The 20,228-nt window shown below is 39.8% G+C and overlaps 1 protein-coding gene across 8 annotated transcripts in view; it reads right to left on the bottom strand.

The window, feature by feature from the left end:
* The window catches only part of KIF12 (kinesin family member 12), a 521,732-nt gene that overhangs the window by 19,630 nt on the left and 481,874 nt on the right, over positions 1-20,228 (bottom strand). For 7 of the 8 annotated variants that reach the window (XM_044054389.1, XM_044054390.1, XM_044054384.1 and 4 more), the window contains one exon: positions 18,818-18,996. The exons of the other annotated variant lie outside the window; for it this stretch is intronic. In XM_044054389.1, coding sequence (XP_043910324.1) covers positions 18,818-18,996 — 179 coding nt within the window. The remainder of the gene's footprint in view (positions 1-18,817; positions 18,997-20,228) is intronic. 8 annotated transcript variants of the gene reach the window in all.

Below are 20,228 nucleotides of genomic sequence, written 5' to 3'. Positions count from 1 at the left end.
GCACTATAAGCCTTTAACCGGAAATTCCCAGCTCAGAAGGGCAGAGTGCAGCCTCTCCTCCCACAAGAGTGCAGACCTCGAACCTTCTTAATGTAAAATAACTGGCCTGAAGCCCAAGTGCTTAAACCAGAACTAATACACTTTTAGAATAACAGACACTGAGCCCTCAATCAGCAGTTCCCAACTTAGAAGGATGTAAGCTACCTGTCCTGCCACCACAGTGCAAGCCACAAACCTTCCTAATGTAAAACAACTGGTCTGAAGCCCAAGTGCTTAATCCAAAAGACTTAGAATGATAGCTACAATTTAATCAAGTTACTACCAAGCAGTAATAAATACAATTGAATACTTTAAAGAATGCCTGGATTAGTGCTTAAGTTATACAAACAAAGCTAGATTCAGCAGGCCTAGATCTAGTCTATGCTACAGCAAACAAGGTGTACCAATTTCAGTAAGAAGCAGTCCAAATATGTAGGCACTATAAGCCTTTAACCAGAAATTCCCAGCTCAGAAGGGCAGAGTCCAGCCTCTCCTCCCACAAGAGTGCAGACCACGAACCCTCTTAATGTAAAATAACTGGCCTGAAGCCCAAGTGCTTATACCAGAATTAATACACTTTTAGAATAACAGACACTGAGCCCTCAATCAGCAGTTCCCAACTTAGAAGGATGTAAGCTACCTGTTCTGCCACTACAGTGCAGACCACAAACCTTCTTAATGTAAAACAACTGGTCTGAAGCCCAAGTGCTTAAACTAAAAGGCTTAGAATGAGTTACACCAAGCAGTAATAAATACAATTGAGTACTTTTAAGATGACCTTAAAAGCAAAATAAAGTAGGAAGAAACACAAATACAGTAAAAGCAGATACATTTTTTTTTTTTTTAAGTGGAAAGAGAGAAAGGAAAGAGAGAAAGGAGTAGCAGAAACTAAGCTGATTGGCCTTCTCAAATGTTCTCCCTGTACTGGGTAGAATGAGGTAATGACACTAGACTGGGAGGAGGGTCCCAGATCAAATTTACACTAGGGGCAGGCAACTGCAAAGCCACCAACTATAAAAACACTATACCAACAGGGAGGGAGGATCCATCCAAACCCAAAAGATGCAGTCCATAAGCTTAGAAAGACAGATATAAAACAAATCACATGAAGTAAACCAGTGAAACTCAGTAATGAAAAGCATACTGCAATTAATTAAATAAAAATGTATCTGAAAATACAGACAGTGCCTTGTTATGTAACAGAAGAAATGTATAGACTAGAATAAGTGAAAATGCATACTAAGCTATACTGAGTTTAGCAAACTGTAGACTAATGAAAACTACCGCAACAAAAGTCAGAAAGCAAGTAATATAAAATACTTAGCCAAAAAAGAGTAAATCATCTGTCAATCTGTAGCCAGAAGTAGCACACTAAAACAAAATAAGAGAAACAGAACCACCATATCAATGTAAAAAAAAAGTATCTGCTTTTACATTTAAGAAGTGTTGTTTCAGATGGGCATTCATACCTGCTGATTAATTTGACAACTAGCAGATAGGTAAAAAATAAGTAAGGAACTGATAAAATCTGAAGCAGTACAGCAATCATTGCATCTGTTGTCAAACAGAAGAATGACAGTGAGAAGGAGGTGACAGACTACACCTTTATTGCTCATAATTCAGGAGTCTAACAATAGCTACAGAGTGGCTGCTTTAAACTAAAGGATCCAAATGCAGGCTGGGGCTGCAGGCCTCATGCAGCTGTTTGTTACACTGAAGAGTCACTGTGCTGGTCACCCAGGTAAGTCCCAACAGGCCAACAGGCACACAGCTTTGATTAAGATGGTGATGACAATCTGACAGAAAGGAGCAGGTTACTGGAGAATCCAGGTCCGTGCCGGATTTTAAGTAACTATAGGGGGGCTCAGGTCACAGCAATGCATTGTGATAGGGAGTGTACAGTCAGATATTAGGCAGGTTTAAAGTACATTTAAATTTCAGTGGCAGTCAAGAGTAGACATGAGTGCAGTATTCATTATTTCATATTTAAATTTCAGCACCAACAGAAGCTGCTGACAGTGGGAAGTAGAATTAACTAAAGAGTTTGTCTTCATTTCATGATAAGTTACATGTCAGGAAAAACACAACCCTTTAAAGTCCAGAGCTTCCATTTCAAGCAGCTTTACCATATATTTTATATAGGTAGTTCACCAAAGCAGCAAACATGGAGAGGTCTCTGCTTGACAGCCCTTTGAAACACAGAGCGCCCAAGTCAAACATTAAACTCTCCAAGACAGTGAATACAGCATGTCTTTTCACAAGATTTAAACTAGAGGGTTGTCCAGAAAAGCTTCATGTCTGGTAGTTCAAGGATTTCACAATACCCACAGAGCAACACCTTTTTTAAGAGAAATGACCCAGAAGCAGGTAGGGATAGCTTGATGTAACTGTTCATCAAATTGAAGACATGTTGTGCTGACCACCCAAATAATTCTCAACAGTTCTGTTGTTTTTTCTTAAGGGATGCCAACAATTCTTTGGAATGGAGCAAGTAGCTAGTTTACTGGGTCATTAAACTTTATAACCTTTGGAATGGACTGCAGAATGGAACTGAAAGCTGAAAAAAAACTAACTGGAAAATAAATTATCCCCTTTAATCACCCAATCAAGTCTAAGAAAGAAATGCAACATATATCATCTTACCAAATCTGTTGACAAACATGGAGATTCTTCCTTGATAGATCTGACAGATGAGGCTTCCTTCTCTGCTAATTAGTGTTTGCTGTATTTTTGGAAATCCCCACACTCAGGAATGAATGCATATACTTGTCAATAAACACCATTAAGTTCTATATCCCAAGCAGTATAACTTATAAAGGTCCTACTGCAGCTCATGAAAACCACCTACCACATCATCAGTAACTGCAGGTCCCTTCCATGTTTCCTTCACAGCATACTGAGTATCTAGGTCCATTCAAACATCTGCCTATTAAGCCAAATGCTGTTATTATGGGAAACCTTAATTACTGTTTACACAACTACTGACAAATATACCCAAAGAATCCTTGAATTTATCAGTAAGAACTTCCTAGTGCAAATTGTCTTCTTACCCACCAGGGGTACTAATATCCTTGAGCCCATGTTTTGCATCTGCTTTCCCTGCTGTACAACCCCATAAGTCACTTTCTCCCTGATTAAATCAGATCATTTGCTGTAACCTTCACCACTAATAAAAGACTCCTCATCCATTAAATCCTACCATATTTCCGAACTATTCAAAAGCCAACTTATTTCTGCTTATAATAATCCTAGACAAGTACATTCAGTGTATTCCACCAACCAAACTGAGTCATGATGTCACCCTTTCTTTATCATACTCCGCAGAGTTTTATGCCCTTATGAATAAATGTACTGTAGAGGCTGTTCACATCTGACAACAAGCATTGTGATTACTTCAAAAGTAAGCATGTGTGGTAGGACTGCCATATAAATCAACTATTTTTATAAATCACCTCTATAGGAAAAAGAAGAAAACTCATGACTTTACAAAACATCCCATTTTCCACCCAACAGAAGTGATCTAAAATCACTGAGGAAAAACCCTAAGGTGAAGCATCAGGGAGTGCAATACTTAGTACTACTCCAAACATATATACAATCCTAATCCAATCCATAAACCACAGCTAATATCCTTACAGAAAAGTTTAGCTTCAATTGCACATCTGCAAATGTTCCATTGCACCCCAATGTCTTCCCTTACAGTTCCAGTGGAAATCAGCCTAGATCAAATCACATTAGCACTTTCCAAGCTAAAAAAGTGGGTGCTGACAATATTCCAGATTGCTTGCAAGTACCAAGCACCAAACATCAAGCACTCTTCTAAATCTCTTTAACCTTACTCTTTTCATCTCTCCAAAGACCATGTACCTGAAGGTTGGAGAATAACTACAGCAGTGCTTCATCACAAGGATGGCCTAATGAAACACTTCAGTAAATATAGGCTTATTATTATTGCCAGCAAAGCCATGCAACACATTATTCTTAAAGTAATTAACAATGAAATAGGTGATCTCCAAACTCTTGTTCCTAATTAGTCTGGATTATGGCTAATTAACCTAGGTGACTGCTTTGTCAAGGTCAGAAAAGCTTTAAAGGAGGGACAAATAGTATTGCCTACCTTGACCCTGCCACTTGCTTTGACACCATTCCCCATGCAGTTATCATAGACAAATTCTTCCGTCTTAATGGTAACCTTTAGTTGTTCACTAGATAGCAAACAACTTACTTACTGAATCACATTGTAAAGGAAGAAGGTAATTCCTATAGCCAAGTTAAATAGTGGTGTCCTATAGGGCTCAGTCTTTTGCCCCCCTCTTATCCAGTATTTACATCTCACACCTCTGGCTAATCATTTTTGCAGGCAACTGCAAATCAGTCACAGGTGTCAACTATTCCCATGATACTCATATTCTCATTGAGGGACTGGCTCAGACCAAATACATCTGCATCAGCCATAGACTCACCCTAAATGCCAAGAAGTGCAGCATAATTGCATTCTGTAAAGCCCTGTGTGAAAAACTGAGGGGCTGCCAGCCCAGCCAGATAGAATTTTGTAGATAATTCTATGTCATTGTAAATATTAATATAATCCATGGGCTGTTTTACAGATGTAGATAATTCTATGTCATTGTAAATATTAATATAATCCACAGGCTGTTTTACAAATGTAAGAAAACTAAATGTAAAAAAACTGTGTTGTATGTTCTGAACTTCAAAAATGTAACCACAGTGCACCCTGCTGGAAGAAAGCTGATAAAGTAAAGCATTTTATGACTGTTTGATCTCAAAGCTTGGAGACAGGCTGTCTGGACAAAGGAATTCCTTCTATTGTTTTGATACCAGAGTTAATTGCAAGTTTTTACATGCATATGTGTTTTATTGCTGGCCAGGTGCAAGCTTATTAAGAAAACTAAGAAATGTAAATTTGGAGTTTCTGGTAGCCTGGGAACCAGAAAAATGCCAAGAATGATGTAATCTAGAATGAGTCATCAGTGGTGTAATATCAATTTAAGAGATCTCAGAGAGGAAGAGATAGTATTTTGCATTGGTCTTTGGAACTGACAACGTCATCAGCACTTGCTTGCTCCGTACGTAAGTAGGATCTTAGACTTTAGTGTTTCTCTTAGAAATAGATAAAAAATAGTAAGATTAGACTAGCTGTTTTCTATATTTATGTCAGACTATCCTACTGTATTGTTTTAAAGTTCTTGTGACTGAACTCTTGACTAGCACTGTGTTGAATTGAGGAGATTTGTCTTGTGCTTTTATTATTTATTATTAGATATTTTTAAACCTTTCAAATGTGGCTGTTTTGTGTAGAGATAATTTAAGCTCTAGAGTACTTGCATGTATTTAGTGATACTGTACTAAGCCACTCCAATAGTCTTGCTGTTCGTCAAACTAATTGGATAATAATATTGCACAGTAAAATTGGACACCCTTTGGTAAGGGCCTTATTAGTAGCTGATATTAGTGGTTGGAGCCAGTGATTTCTACCTTATAGTCTGGGCAAGAAGGAGGCATAGCTGGAAAACCTGTGCCAGCTTTCCCAAGGAGTTTCTATGCGTGTGCATGTAACTCATCTCAAAGTGTGTGTGTTAGCTACTTGGGCAGGGACTCAAAGCATTGGTTGGACAAAGAGGGTGCTGGAGGTTTTAGCTTAACCACTAGGCTGAGATCTGGACCCTATAGCTGTGCCAGTGGGGAGTCTTATTGGGGATCTGGAGAGATAGGGAGAATCCAGCCCCAGACTGACTGTGATCTCTGTGTGCTCTTAAGGGAAATTGTACTTTACTGGGCCTGTACTTGTTATTCTTCCCAATGTGCATGCCCCTCACTGGTGCTAGTGGTGAGAATTGAGACTCCTTGATTACTGGGCCAGTGCACGGGCATTACACCCTGATACCCTCCTCTTATCACACTGTTGACACCAACCTTCAAAACTTTGTTATTAGAGACCAAGTTATGCATGTAGACAAACAGATCTCTTTTGAGTACCATGTCTGGGTTGTTCATAGATCCACAGGTTCATAGGGGAACACTAAGCGATTAGTCTTTAGACTACTATTAGTTTAGCCCAGAACACCCAATATCAAGAGCTTCCTCCAACATTGAGAAAGGATACACAAGAAAGGCACAGGGAGAATTTGTGAACACTCATTTAATTCATAAGAATTTGGTGGGTGGGATATGAATTGGTCAAGCCAACATGTCCCATTAATTTGATGATAAAGATTAAAACTTTCATACAGGTTCATAGGTGAATACTAGGCTAACTGCCTTGAAGGGCCATTTTATGCCTAGCTAATAAAACAAGTTCGGAATCAGACCCTATAACTTGTTTCTATGAGGCAAAGATCTTAACCATTATGCCAATTCCACCAAGATGTTTGACAAATCCTTAATTCTACAAAGACATAGGAAGTCAAGGAAGTTATGGCTTTTCATGGCCTGAAAGGCTAAACATAGATCTCCATGGAGGAGACGATAGGAGACTCCATAGAGGGAGAGGGCTGTCAGTCATTCAGGATAACTATGAAGTTTGGTTAAGATCTAGGATCTCCCAAACTGTGAGATATTTTTTGAAATCTCATGCCAAATGGGGCATTACATTAAATCTGGGTCAAATAACAGATGAGTAAAGGGGAACTATAACTTCTTTGCACATGGAGGATATGCCCCTGGTTATTAATTTAGCCACATAAAAAGACTTGTAGACTACAGTGTAGACATAATAGTCAAAGGATACAGAGTCATCGACAAAGGGGTCTGGTACTCTAATTGCGCAGTCTGTCTATAAGGAAGTGTTATGAATGTAGTAGACATTCCCCACAACCACTCCACATTTAGCCCAAAATATCAGGAACTATTTTAATAATACTCTAATTTACTTTAAAAAGTTAATAGAACAACAGATGTTGCATCAACATGCATTTTCTGAACAATAAAAAAATGAAACTGTGTTTGGCATTATTGACTATAATACTGTGATTTACCAGAAAAATCCAAAGAAATACAATGGACTGTGCAAAAATATGAGGCAGAATCAGGAACATTCTGCAAAATCAGGGACTGTAGAGAAGTATGTGTGTTTTTAGTCTTCTAGACAGTGTCTGAGCTGTTTTTAAAGTCTATATCTGCAATGTCATGGGTGCATGTCTCACAATAATTAGGAGCACACCATTTTATGGAAATTAAAATCAGAATTCTAGGGTTTATGTTAGGGAATATAATATAGATTACATATCTTGTTTCTACATTTATAAAGTAAGCATAATAAAAATGGGCTGCACATACAAAATTTGAAAACAAAGCAAATTTGCAAAAATATAACAAGGGGAAGCTGCCAGTATTACATGATTGTATTACTGTTGATTGCAAAGGGGTCCTGGTCACTTTGCTGGTTGCATCTAGTCTGACACCATTTCACTTACATCAGTTATTAGTATATTGTGACTTTTCCTGGAGTACCTGCACATTGTTGGATTTACAAATAACAACCCCAAGTTTACTGTCATCCATTGACTTAGTAAGCCAGAGAGTAGGGATACTGGCTTGCAGTTAGGAAGTCCTTATGGCTTGGACAGCTTATTTAATCTAGGTCAAATATGTCCTTATCACTTTATATTCCATCATCATTAAACCCATCACTGTAGGCCCCCTTTGGAATGTACTTATCTAAACAGTACAACCTAAAAAGCCTCAAGTAAGTCTGGCTAAGAAATCTCCAGTTTAATCTGCTTAAGATAGCCTGAGAGAGTAAACTCCATTTCTCTCCAATCTATCTCACAGAGGCTCTTGAGAGATCAGCCATTAACACATCTTGCAACAAAAGGCTGTTTGACCTTTGTCACTTTTCATAGAACAAACATATAATTTAAAAATAGTAGCACCTACTGGCACAATAGGTTTCCTACCTAGTGCATTCCCAACTTGGAATACATTTTTTTCTGCACATCATACAGAGTACCTCCTTGACTACCTTCAAAGCTAAACTCCGTGACTGCTATAGTAACAACACATTCATGTCTGGAATTAATGCAAATGATTTTTTGTGAGGAGCAAACTATAGTACCCTTCTCTCCACATAGGCAATGTGTCTGAGCTCCTTGATGGCTAACCAAGAGTAACAGTAGTATAAATCTATGAACCTATGAATATATGTGTACTTGTCCAATGTAACTGCCAGTTCTTGCATTTGCCACTAGAAGGCACTCTCCTTCAAATTAAGATTTGGTACTGACAGCACTAACAAGTGATATATAAGTATATTCTTGCCCACATAACAGGAATTTTCATGTGCTGAAGCAATTTGGAAGACCACTTTGCCACAGGGGACAGAAGAACTACCACTGAGCTATCAAGGGGGGTTCTCTTTGCAAATCAGTTGCTGTAGTAAAAATGTATCCATTACATCTAACATCAAGAAACTTTATTGAAGGGTACTATGGTTGAATCACAAGCAGCTTAACTACTAGGAAGACACAAGCCTGTGAACTAAATAAGACCAGCAAGAGGAGTGAGTTCTGACATCCACAAGCCAGAAAGACACAATGTCAAGGTCACAAACAAGGAAGGCTGCCTAGGAAAGAAGCGTCATGGACCCAAAGGCATCTGGAAACATGTTTATCAAGAGCAGAATGAGAAAGCACTGGAGGCAATTACTCCTAAACAAGATTGGGACTACTTCACAGCAAAGACCAGTGAGTGAGATAGCACAAAGAAAACAACAGTCCTGATCATCAAGAGTTGGAGGCAGATGTAAGTCTCTCATTACCATGACAACAGGAGATGTACTATCATTATTGCCAACATGGAAACAGTCTCTTCTGTGGAGCCTCTTCTGTCTCCAGAAGAGCACAGTCATGCCTTCTGGCTCCTGCCCCTGCCAAGAAGTCAATAAAAGGCTAGTCCCAGGATGGAGACTACACCCACAGTTGGAAGTAGAACAGAAGACCAGATCTAATCAGGTAAGGAAGGTGCACCCAGAGAAATGAGACACCAGAGGAATTTAAGTCACTAAACAGGTAATAATGCATGGATGAAGTCCCAAATGATAGCGCTAAAGGCGCTCATGGCAAAAGAGGGAAGCTTCTCAGACAAGGAGTGCATTACTCCCTAGAGGGAAAGATCTTCACCATGGCACAAAAATAGCTCTCCCCACTGGACAGGCTGTTCAAAAAGCTGATGATAACCCTTAATTCTGCTCTCCACCTGTTACCAAAGATGAGACATGCCTTGGTCCCTCTCAGCAAAATCAGTTTCCAGAATCTGCCAACCTGAACCACTGAAATGCCTGCCAAGACAAATGTGGCGGTTCAAGCTACTGCTTTATCCTCTTTTAGAACCACTGTCATTTGAACCCAAGAGGAAGGCTCCCCAGTAGTTTCCACTTCTTTCTACAGGGCCTACATTGAGCAAGGGAGATTTGGGGAGGAATTTTCAACTAGGCTGCCAAGGAGGCCAGAGTTTATTTCATAAAGTAGTATCTCTGAGCAGGTTCATGGAAGGTTCCAAAGTAACCCATGAGTGGAAGCCCTCCATCTTAGTCTAAGACTACCCAGAGGGTGATAAAACAATAAGGACATCTCTGAACATAAGAAGGAACACTGGCTAGATAATTAGAACACTACAGGAGAAAAAAAAACACTTGCCCCTCTTTCCTGCTGTCTAATAGGAAGAGGAAAGGAGAGGAGGGAAGAGGAGAGGGTTATGATTTCCCTACAAGGTATTTGACCAGAACATGAAAGTACCACATCTGGGGTACATTCCTGGGCTGTTCTAAAGGCTGCCCATACCACCCCTATGAAGGAACTGAAGGAAGACACCCAACACATAGGTTACTGGAACCTATTTCATTGGAGTCAATAATCTGTGGGTACCCTGCTTTGACACACAGTAGGAGGAAAGTGGGCTCACCAGAAGTGATGGAACAGCTACACACACTCCCTACAGAAGAACCAGAAAACAGATCACTTAATAGAATTAGTCAGCAGCACAAAAAAGGCTGTCCAGCTAAGGGGGTCCAGAGGCCCATGTATCCAAGGTAGAGCCTGACTGAGATACTGTCTCTACAAAGCAGGCAATGACCCTGAAAGGAATGAGTGGATGCAAGAATGAAAAGTCTACTCTGGTTGTCAAAATTGCATCAGACCTGGACATAACTGCTACTGCCAATTGAAATTGTTCTAACCAAAGAGAAAAAAATCCTTAATTCCTAATAAACTTATCCAGTCATGTAAGTAGAATGTTCAGGTACCCAGAAGGAGGGGAAGCAACATATCTTTAGCAGCTTAGGTCAGTTCAGGCCAAGGTTATCCTCACAGATAAACACATCCAGAACAAGCCATCCCATTGAACTGCCACTGGGAATCACATAGGATTTTTAAGGGGGGTAACTTCCTCAATCTTACTTCAGAGATCCAGGAAGGAAACAAGATAAGATTTTAGTCTGCCTGGCTTAGGCTCTAAAGGCCATCACCAATAAATCCCTGGGAATAGGGATTGCAAAGTTCACACCAGAGAAAGGATTGCTTTCCAAACAAAAGCTGGAACCAATATCAAGCCCAGAAAGTAAAGAAATATGGACAAATGTCCCATTCTCCTCCTACAAACTTCAGGAGTGATGGCAGAGCCCAAATTGGATTAAGCAACCAAGCCATCTAAATCAATCTGGGGGGACTACCATTCCCAGCAGAAGAAGCAGCTCCAATCATCCACAGGACAATATAGGCTGGGTCTGCCTCATATCTTGACTGTAAATACCTGAGGACGAGAGGAAAGGAAAAAACAGCAGAAGAGGGGATGACAAACATATTGGGTTCTTGATGTTGACACTCCCACTGTAGATAAAAGGGAGATCTGCTTAACTTTTCACCCATGATCCTGGCAGTCTAGATCATGGAGGGAGAAAAATCCAGGACCCAAAAGGACTCTTAAGAGAGCTCAGATCACTTGAGGAATGAAGCAGCCACAGGGCCCCTGGCCTTGCATCTGGGACATCAGTAGGTCCTTTTCCTTTTTCTGGAATGGTAAAAGCTTGTACAGCTAGGGAGGTCTCAAATAAGAACTGCAACCTTTACTCAAAATGCCCATGTATACTGAATTGCACATCCAACAAGAAATTGTCCAGATAATCTGCTTGGGGAAAGTTCTGAACCATAACTTGAAATCCAAGCACATTACTATTCCTACTGTTTTAGCTAAGGCATCTCATTCAGACATAACGATGCAACTAAGACTGGCATCGCAAGTACACTAGTCATTAGAATAAGGATGGTTCTCTGTGATCCCAGACTCAAAGAGAGTCTGAAGAGTAGTTTTCAAGGAATTACAACAGAATGGACTGAATCCTAGACAGATGAGATGCAAAGTGCAATGTCTGTGCATCTAGTGTGACAGAGTACTTTATCTTCCTGCTAAACCTGTCACCATGTCCTGCTATCTTGCTCCCAGTTGAGTGGAAGGAGGGAACTGTGGATTCTGCACTCTCATCAGGCCAACAAGACCACATGGAAGTCAACCTTGGGATGAATGGTCAAATTTTCAGTCAACTAGAAATGGAAATAAGAAGTGGCCCTTCTTTCTGGCATCTTCAACAGAGAGTACCTCCATACATCTGACATGACACCCATAAAGGTCTGGGTCTAAGGCAGCAATGCTGTTTGGTGACACACAAGGAAAAAAGGCCTATGCCGGGCCAGACAGTTGCATCGCAGTGAAGGCCCTAAGGGTGAAATCCTACACATGTAACTCTAGTTTCCAATAAGTGTTGAGCAAACATCTGCTGTCTCAAGCTTGGGCCCTTCCCCCACCAGTACCAACCACTCTATTTGAGCTGAAGGGGAAGCTCTAAGAAAAGGAGCTCTAGCCCTGAATATGTTAGAACCAGGATGTGATGAAAGAAGGAACACTGTCTATGATCAAGCTAGGTGGGAAAAGAACTGAGTTAGCTATGTGGGGGAGGCAGTTTTCACACCCCATGATGCATCTCCAGGGTAGCAGCCAGGGGTTTCTCCTCCACAAAGGTAAAGAACTGGAAAGGAATCCTCCTGTCACTACTTAGGGATAATCTTCACCCTTAGTAGGCTCAGACATCTACAGACAATGTGAACCTACCTCTAGGAGGGGTAGGCCTTAGCTATTCTTCCCACTTGAGTCTGAAGTGCATAAACTCTTGCTCCTCACTTGGGTGACAAGAGAGACCCTTTCACCAGTTCAGTGAGGAGCCTCCTACTGCTGGCATTACTAAGAATTAAGGAATGTCCAACACTGGAATCTCAAGAGTAGGCAAACCCAAAAAAAAATGTTAGTATAGCAAAAAAGTAAAAACTGAACAGTGGGAGCTACAAAAAAAAAGAAAAGAAAGAAAGAAAGCTGAGGAGAACAGAATAGCAGCTTGTTCATGTCCTTGAAAGGTGACATCACTGTGTGTCATTACTTGATGTGTTCTTCGTTGACTGTGGAAACCTACAGAAAAAAGATACAGAGTGCTGATTCGCAAAGCAGATAAAGACAACCATAGGATTACTAAGGATAGTCATTGAAGTTAGATCAAAAGATTAACTACTATAAAAAAATCTTAAAAAAGTCATCAGTATTTGACCAACCACTAACCAAATTCTTGATGTAGCATTACTAGATACACCTGAGACAATGAAAACATTTCATCAAATCTCCCTGTAGCAGACTGAATTTCTAAACACACATTCTTTCAACTATAAATTTAACAGTTCCCTCCATTTCCCAACATTGTCTTACTTACACTTCTTTTAATGTCCAAAAATGACAACAAAAATACAGAAGCTACCTTTATTTCTCCATGTAGCACTATGTTACTAGACTCAGACACTCTTTATCCATTTCTTTTAAAGTTGTTGCTCCCATACCTAGCTTCACGATGCAAGGGGATGGAGTCCTTACTGCAACCCATGTGGCTGGGATTCAATTGGCTGCTCTGCCAATGGAGAAGCTAAACAAGAAGGGAGGAGAGCAAAGGGGGGAGGGTGGCCTTCTTACCTCTCTCTGTGTGTGCATGGGTGGAGAGGGTGGAGATGGAAGTGGGTGTTGGAAAAATGCATGGGCAATGTGATTTATCTAGTGTAGACTATTGAAACTACTTTTCATGCTTGATAGAAAGAGGCAAGTATGCCTGCTGGTAATGTCCCTTTTGGAAGTGAGGTATAATCAGCATGGACATCTCATTGCACATCCACCTTCAGTTCTGCAAACCAGGTGCTTGTGTGAGAAATGTAGGGTTAAGCAAAACAACCTTTGTACAACCCCAAATGGATGTCTAACTGATTGCCCCTTCTCAGTCAACCCTCAGGATGGAGAATGGTCTGATTGTCTGAAAATGGCCTGAAGTTCAGCAAGCAGTGTGGACAAAGAATGTCAAAAACAAATACTGCTTCCTTTAACTCAAAACTACTCACAAATATAATTGACTTATCCTTAATTGCACCATGCCTAGCCTGCTCTGATGGCATAGAAGTATAAAACCGCGAGTATGACCCAGCCAACTTAGGTTCAATTAACATCTTGAGTGAATGATGGAGTGGCAGGGAATGATGGGTGTTACCATCCTAGGGTGAGTTGGTAGTGTTATGAGCATCTCCAGTGTTGATCTCTAGTGGAGACTATGACGACACACAGGTAGACATGTCTAGAAGAGGGAAAAAGGGTAGATACACGGTTGAGTCACTACAGAGATTGGGTGATACTCCACATCTCTATTGCACAAAATGTTCCTCAGCCAAGAACCATTAGGTCTGAAGGGGGGGGGGATAGTAGGTAGGTCATAACAAAAAAATCCCCTTGGACATATTCTCAGACATGCCAAGCTCCCAGATGCCTAAGGTCTACAATCAGCCCCAGCACTAACAGCATAAGGCGGGGAGTGGGGTGCAAAGAGGTGGCTAGTAGACCCAGCATAGACAGGGCACAGGGGTGCCAGGTCGGGTCTATATTAAATTCTCGAATGTCAACAATGTCGAATCTAACATTGTTGACATGAGAATATCAAATGCTCAGAATCTCGAGCGTGTAAATGGAAATCTCCATAAGGGGAGATTTCCATTTACTGCAACAGAGTTGCTATATTTAAGTAGCGGGGGGTGGGGGTGCAGGGGGGGCTTGCGCCCCTGCTTAAACCTGTTAGGGTACTTTTTTCTTTTTGTTTTTGTAAACGCTCGAGATTCTGAGCGTTCAATATTCTCTTGTCGACAATGTCAGATTCGACATTTTCGATATTCAAGAATATAATATAGACCCACCAGGTCAATACTATGAAGGAAAGGTTGAGGAACAAAGAAAAATTGCAGTACCATGCCTGATATCTGGAAGTTAAGACTCACTATGGCAAGTACTAAAACTATCAAATCCTGATGCATCCAATAGATTTTACTCCATTGCAGATTTTCTAGTATTTGAAAGAGTGATGCACTAACTATTAGCATATATATGTATATCTCCTACTAACCATGCCCCATCCCTAACCCTACATCACTTCTTAAAAAAACTTCCTTAACACTACCACGAGATAAGACAGGCTCTGACTCACAAACACATGTCAAAACACACTCTAAACATTACCTTTATCCCCTTACCTAACCCTAAACCACATACATATGTGAATACACACACTGAAGCAAAGCCCTTTCCTAACTCTTATCCTAGCCCTAACCCATGAACACACACACACACACACACACACACACACACACACACACACACACACACACACACACACACACTGAATCTATGCCTTTACTTAACCCTTACCCTAACCCTAATCCCCAAATGTACAGACACTTCTACCACTATCCAAACCCCTACTTACCTGTTTTGGTAAAATTAATATTTGGAATTCTGAATATTCAACAGTTCCATGATTCTCTACTTTGTAAAACCCCTTGTAGATATTGAACAACCTGTTGTAAACAACCCATCAAGTACAAATAAATTCTAACTTTGCCTTTCAAAGAGGTAAATATCATGCCTCCATTAACTTAAAAATACTAACTCCAAGACCACCAAAAATAAAGGAAAAATGAAAATACCTTACCCCAGCATTGTCTAATTTCCACATAATCAGCACTCTATTAAGACAATCCCATTCAGTGTACACGTTGTTTGATTGTGAAGTCATCTAGATTTGAATAACAAGTATTCGAACAGTCTGCAGTTCGACAACAAAGGATGTAACTATGTATATATATATATATATATATATATATATATATATATATATATATATAAAACTAGATAGATATGCGTGCGCACACAGACACACACACACACACACACACACACACACACACACACACACACACACACACACATAAATGTAGTGTCCTGATGCATGACAATCATAGAATCAGACCACGCTATATGCCATGGCATCACTCTGGTCAGTAAATACAATAAAAAAACAGCAACACTGTGAGACTATCTTTATAGAGTTAAGAAAAGCATTCAACAACATCAACCATTTCTTCCTATTATAGCTCATTTCAAATGTTACCTACGACTGGCTTAGCAGCTAATGTCAAAACGGTGAATTAATTGTCAGAATACATGACACAGCCTTTCCCAACAGCAAACTTATCATTTGTGCACCTTAAGGATCACTTGTAGTCCATTTACTTTTCTGTTTTATCAATAATTTCACCAAATACATAAACAAAGAGGCAGCAACTCTTTGTCTGGTAATATAAACATTTTCAGGAGCAATAAATTCATCAAAATGGTTCAATCGTAACTCTGAAGATTCATGCAGCAGTTATTTTCTAGTATGACATTAATTTTCACCTCATCTAAAGCAAAATATATGCATATTGTCATAGCCCAACATTTTAAAGGCAATTCTAAACTTCCAGTCAATGATGCTTTAAGCAATCAAATGGAACAAATCCCAAAATTCCATTATCTTGTTACATGACTCAGCCCAATGCTGTGTTTCATTGTTCATTTCAGCACTTGTATGTGTACACAAACAAGTATACATACAGTCAAGACAGCTGAAAGAAGAGGTGCAAGTCACGTTACACCCTAACCTCCTTATTGGCAACTTCTGTTTAAAACCTGTCAGTTTGGTACATGGGCTGTTTGCTGGTAGTCTTAGACCTTGCAGTAGTCCTACATTTGATTCCTATAGCCACCATTTCCCTATTTGCTCCTACATTTGATTCCTATAGCCACCATTTCCCTATTTGCTCCTACATTTGATTCCTATAGCCACCATTTCCCTATTTGCTCCTACATTTGATTCCTATACCCACCATTTCCCTATTTGCTCCTACATTTGATTCCTACAGCCACCATTTCCTTATTTGCTCCTACATCTGATTCCTATAGCCAGCATTTCCCTATTTCCTCCTACATTTGATTCCTATAGCCACCATTTCCCTATTTGCTCCTACATTTGATTCCTATAGCCACCATTTCCCTATTTCCTCCTACATTTGATTCCTATGCCCACCATTTCCCTATTTGCGTGACTCTGAGCGAGTCACTTAACCAGCAATTGTTACTGTATCTCCCCTAAAAAGGTCTGCGTGTCCAGTGGACTTACCTGGTTAACAATCCTTTTATTTACTTCACATATAAATATGAATGTCGCATTCCCCTCATTTTAGAGATAATGAACTTTACACAACTATATCACAGAGTCCTTTTCTATAAACTGATGCGCTCTCTTCTTTCACCTCTGCCTTATAACTTGATGTGCTGTGTTTGAAGGGGGGTGTATTCCTGCTCCTAGTTCTGTGTGTGATCTACAGTGAGCTTGGGTTGTGGGTGGTTAAAATAGATCAGTAAAAAGGTATGGTTGCACGTCCTCTGTTCTCATTGATTTGTGAATACATGGATGATTGTTAGACAGTCTGTCGAACAGCATCTATCCAAGTCACATATATCCACACATATGAAAATACCATCACTGCTAATGTGACCAAAAAAGTAATGCTTTACAATGAAAGCACTAGAGTTCTTACCCTTGAAACTCAATGTTGCACATAAAAAGGCACACATCTTCCTTTGAATCTTTTCATTTCTGATTTGAGAAAGATATAAGCACCAAAGTACTTAATCAACCTTAAAACAGATCTTATTTTAACAGCATTCACAAGCCCATGAGAGCACTACCGTATATTCTTTTCTGAAGCAAAATGTTTTCAGATCATTCACAAGGCTAACTGCTTCCTCACGTGTAACACCTACAAATGCCTCTTTCTATACCACTCATTTATACTTGTCAGCCTAGGCTTAGTCTTAACCAGTCCAGTATAATCTGAGCTCCTTAACCAACAGGATTGCAATTCTTATCCATCTAATAGCAAAACTTATCACTGGTGCCAGTTCCTTATCAGTATTAGCACCAAAAACATGGCGTGAACTCCTAATACAATTCAAAAATACACCCAGACATATTTCCTTCAGAAAATAAGTACTACAACATTTAGCAAACTTACTTTGCATTACCACATGGAGTTGCTGCCTCTGTGTTTACGTATGTGGTGAAATTATTGATAAACAGAAGAGTTCACCACAAGTGAAAGCTATATCCACACCCATTTAATTAGCCTCTATTATTATTCAAAACTTTCCCTAAACATCATTACAAGCTTTTTATTAAGATTTCTCCATTCCTTTCCAAATAAAAAATAATTGTTTTCCAGAAAATGAAAGAAAATTAAACTTTATGAAAGACATTAACCCACAGCTTCTATAAAAACAAACATCCATACCTTAACTGCACATCTTAACAGAATAACAGACCCTAACCTACAATTACCTCTCCCTGGCTCCAAACCCCATTGTAAAGGACAACTTGCTTAAAATAAGCAATACATAAACCTTGCACAGACTCTCTAGCACAATCATTAGAATTTGCTCTACCACATTAGCCATGTCTAATTTAACTTCAGTTAACATGAAATCCAAATATCCTATTACAACCTAACCTCATAATTACCCACAGTAGCACTATAAACCTACATTTAGGTAATTGCTAAGTCACTGTTGTTGCATGTGCATAAGATACACACAACTCTGTCTGCAACCAAAATAAAATGTAATAAGTTACAATTTCACTAATATTGCAGCCGGCACTAATCAGTTGCCATCGCTACTGCAGCTGTTGCCAATTTACTTCTGTACTGATAAACTACTACCAACATACTTTGCACTAGATTTCAAATGTTCTTTATTGTTAACTTGGGTTATTTTGGCATTTATCAAAAGCTACTATCCCTTATGTGGTTACTTATGTACAAGATATTCTGTAAAGTGGATCAGAGACTCTAAATTGTCTGTAACTGTGGCTGCATGCATGTGTGATACAGCAGAAGGGCCTGTCTACCTTCTTCCAATCCCCCTTTGCTTTGAATACTCTGCAGGTAGAGGTGGCTGCCCATGGAATTACTCTAGGGACTGGATGTGACTAGTACAAGAGCAGGTGAGAGACTGATTGTTCTGTATATTTTACATAATACTCTTGATCTATGCAGATTGTTAATGAGCAACATGTTATTTATATTTTATGTTATTCTTTATTTTGCCTGTGTTCTTTAACCATGCAATGAAACCAAACGTATGCCTACAATGGATTTTATGCATGGCTGTAATGGGTCCTTGGAATAGCCCACTACCTAGTTAAGAAAAATCAATCAATAAAATAAAAACTGTCAAATATTGCATCTGACTTCTGAATTAAATTTCAGAAGTAAAAAGGTATGTGATGAGTGGGAAAATGAAATGGTCCAAGTAGTTACTATACCTTTTTTTGTTCTGTCATATGCCTCTCTGGAGATGGCCTCAGGCCTATAAACAGGAATCAAGTCCAAAGGAGGGGCAGAAGGAATGACTTTTTCTTGTGCTTTTTCTTCACTTCTTTGACTTTTGGATTCCTTCATTATCTGGAAGTGATTCACATAATTTCCATGCTTAATCTGGCTTCTGTAACAACAAGAGAGAACCAAATGTATGGGGATATTCCAGTACTTTATGATTTGTGTAATATTTGTGTGTACTGTGCATGTGCACACATGTATGAGTGTGAGGTCAAGCTGAAGATTATCATGTATCATACCCATTAAATTTGGTGCATGATAAGCAAACAAACATTGTTCCCACATTGAAATCACTACTACTAAGTGCTACTGACAACATGCTATTGACTTAGTAACACTAAGTGTCTTAACCAGCTGCGTGGTTGTTTTATGTCATTCTACATTATGCCAATCAGTGCTTATATTTGTTGGGCTGCTGAATGACTGCACTGGCCTGCACTATATAGTAGGCAGTGAGTATCTACATTGCATTCATACTGTACATGTATCTTGTCTCCCATAGTACCACTTGCTGAGCAGTGGTACCTGTGCACATGACCAGAGCTGGATCATGGTCAAATGGGGCCTTAGGCAGGAGAATGGACTAGATCCCCCCCCCCCCCCCCCAGCAGTCATTCTGGTGTCCCATTGCTTGTCTTTCTCTCCCCCCAATTACCATAATCACTGCTCAAAACTGTTAGCATGCATACTGTTTTCTTCTTTACTTCTGAAATGAAGGCAGAGATATGGATCTAATTTAAAAATTTTAATTTAAATATCCTTAGTTTGCCAGGTTAATCCCACTAAACTAGTGGAGTCTTTTCAGGAGAGACCCTTGGTAGCACTTATACTACCAGGAGAAATGTGGCCAGAGTATTTGGGAACTCCCACACACATAATGTAAAGGGAAGCTATTGGTGGTGCATCCAACTTCCTGTTTTTGTCCTGGGGACGCAGGCAGCTCAGAGAAACAGGAAGAAGTATGGTGAGTGTGTGTGACGAGAATAGAGTATCGGAGAAGGAGAGTGCAATCATGGAGCTAGCAGAGCCTTTATGAGAAAGGCAGCTAAGTGAAGTATAAGAAGCAGAGGGGTCATCCATAATGGCAGAGATGGAAGGAATGAAGGAGGTGAAGGAACAGAAGGTTGTTGGACCTGTACCAGACTCAAAGTGTTTACTCCAGGACAGGTTGGTTAAGGTAGATGGTGACAGTCAGCAAGGATGTACTATCACAATCCTCCAATTGGAAGGGTTGTGGGATGTTTATTTAAGGGACATGTTGAAAGAGAGTGAAGCAGAAAGAGAGGTAGCATCTTTGTTGAAGTGAAATAATGGAAAAACAAGAGGAGGAGGTGAAAG

Source organism: Protopterus annectens, chromosome 13.part0 (assembly GCF_019279795.1).
Source record: "Protopterus annectens isolate FY-2018-M chromosome 13.part0, PAN1.0, whole genome shotgun sequence".
Classification (NCBI taxonomy): domain Eukaryota; kingdom Metazoa; phylum Chordata; order Ceratodontiformes; family Protopteridae; genus Protopterus; species Protopterus annectens.
Note: the sequence above shows the minus strand (reverse complement) of the source record. Positions and strands in the feature narration are given on the sequence as shown.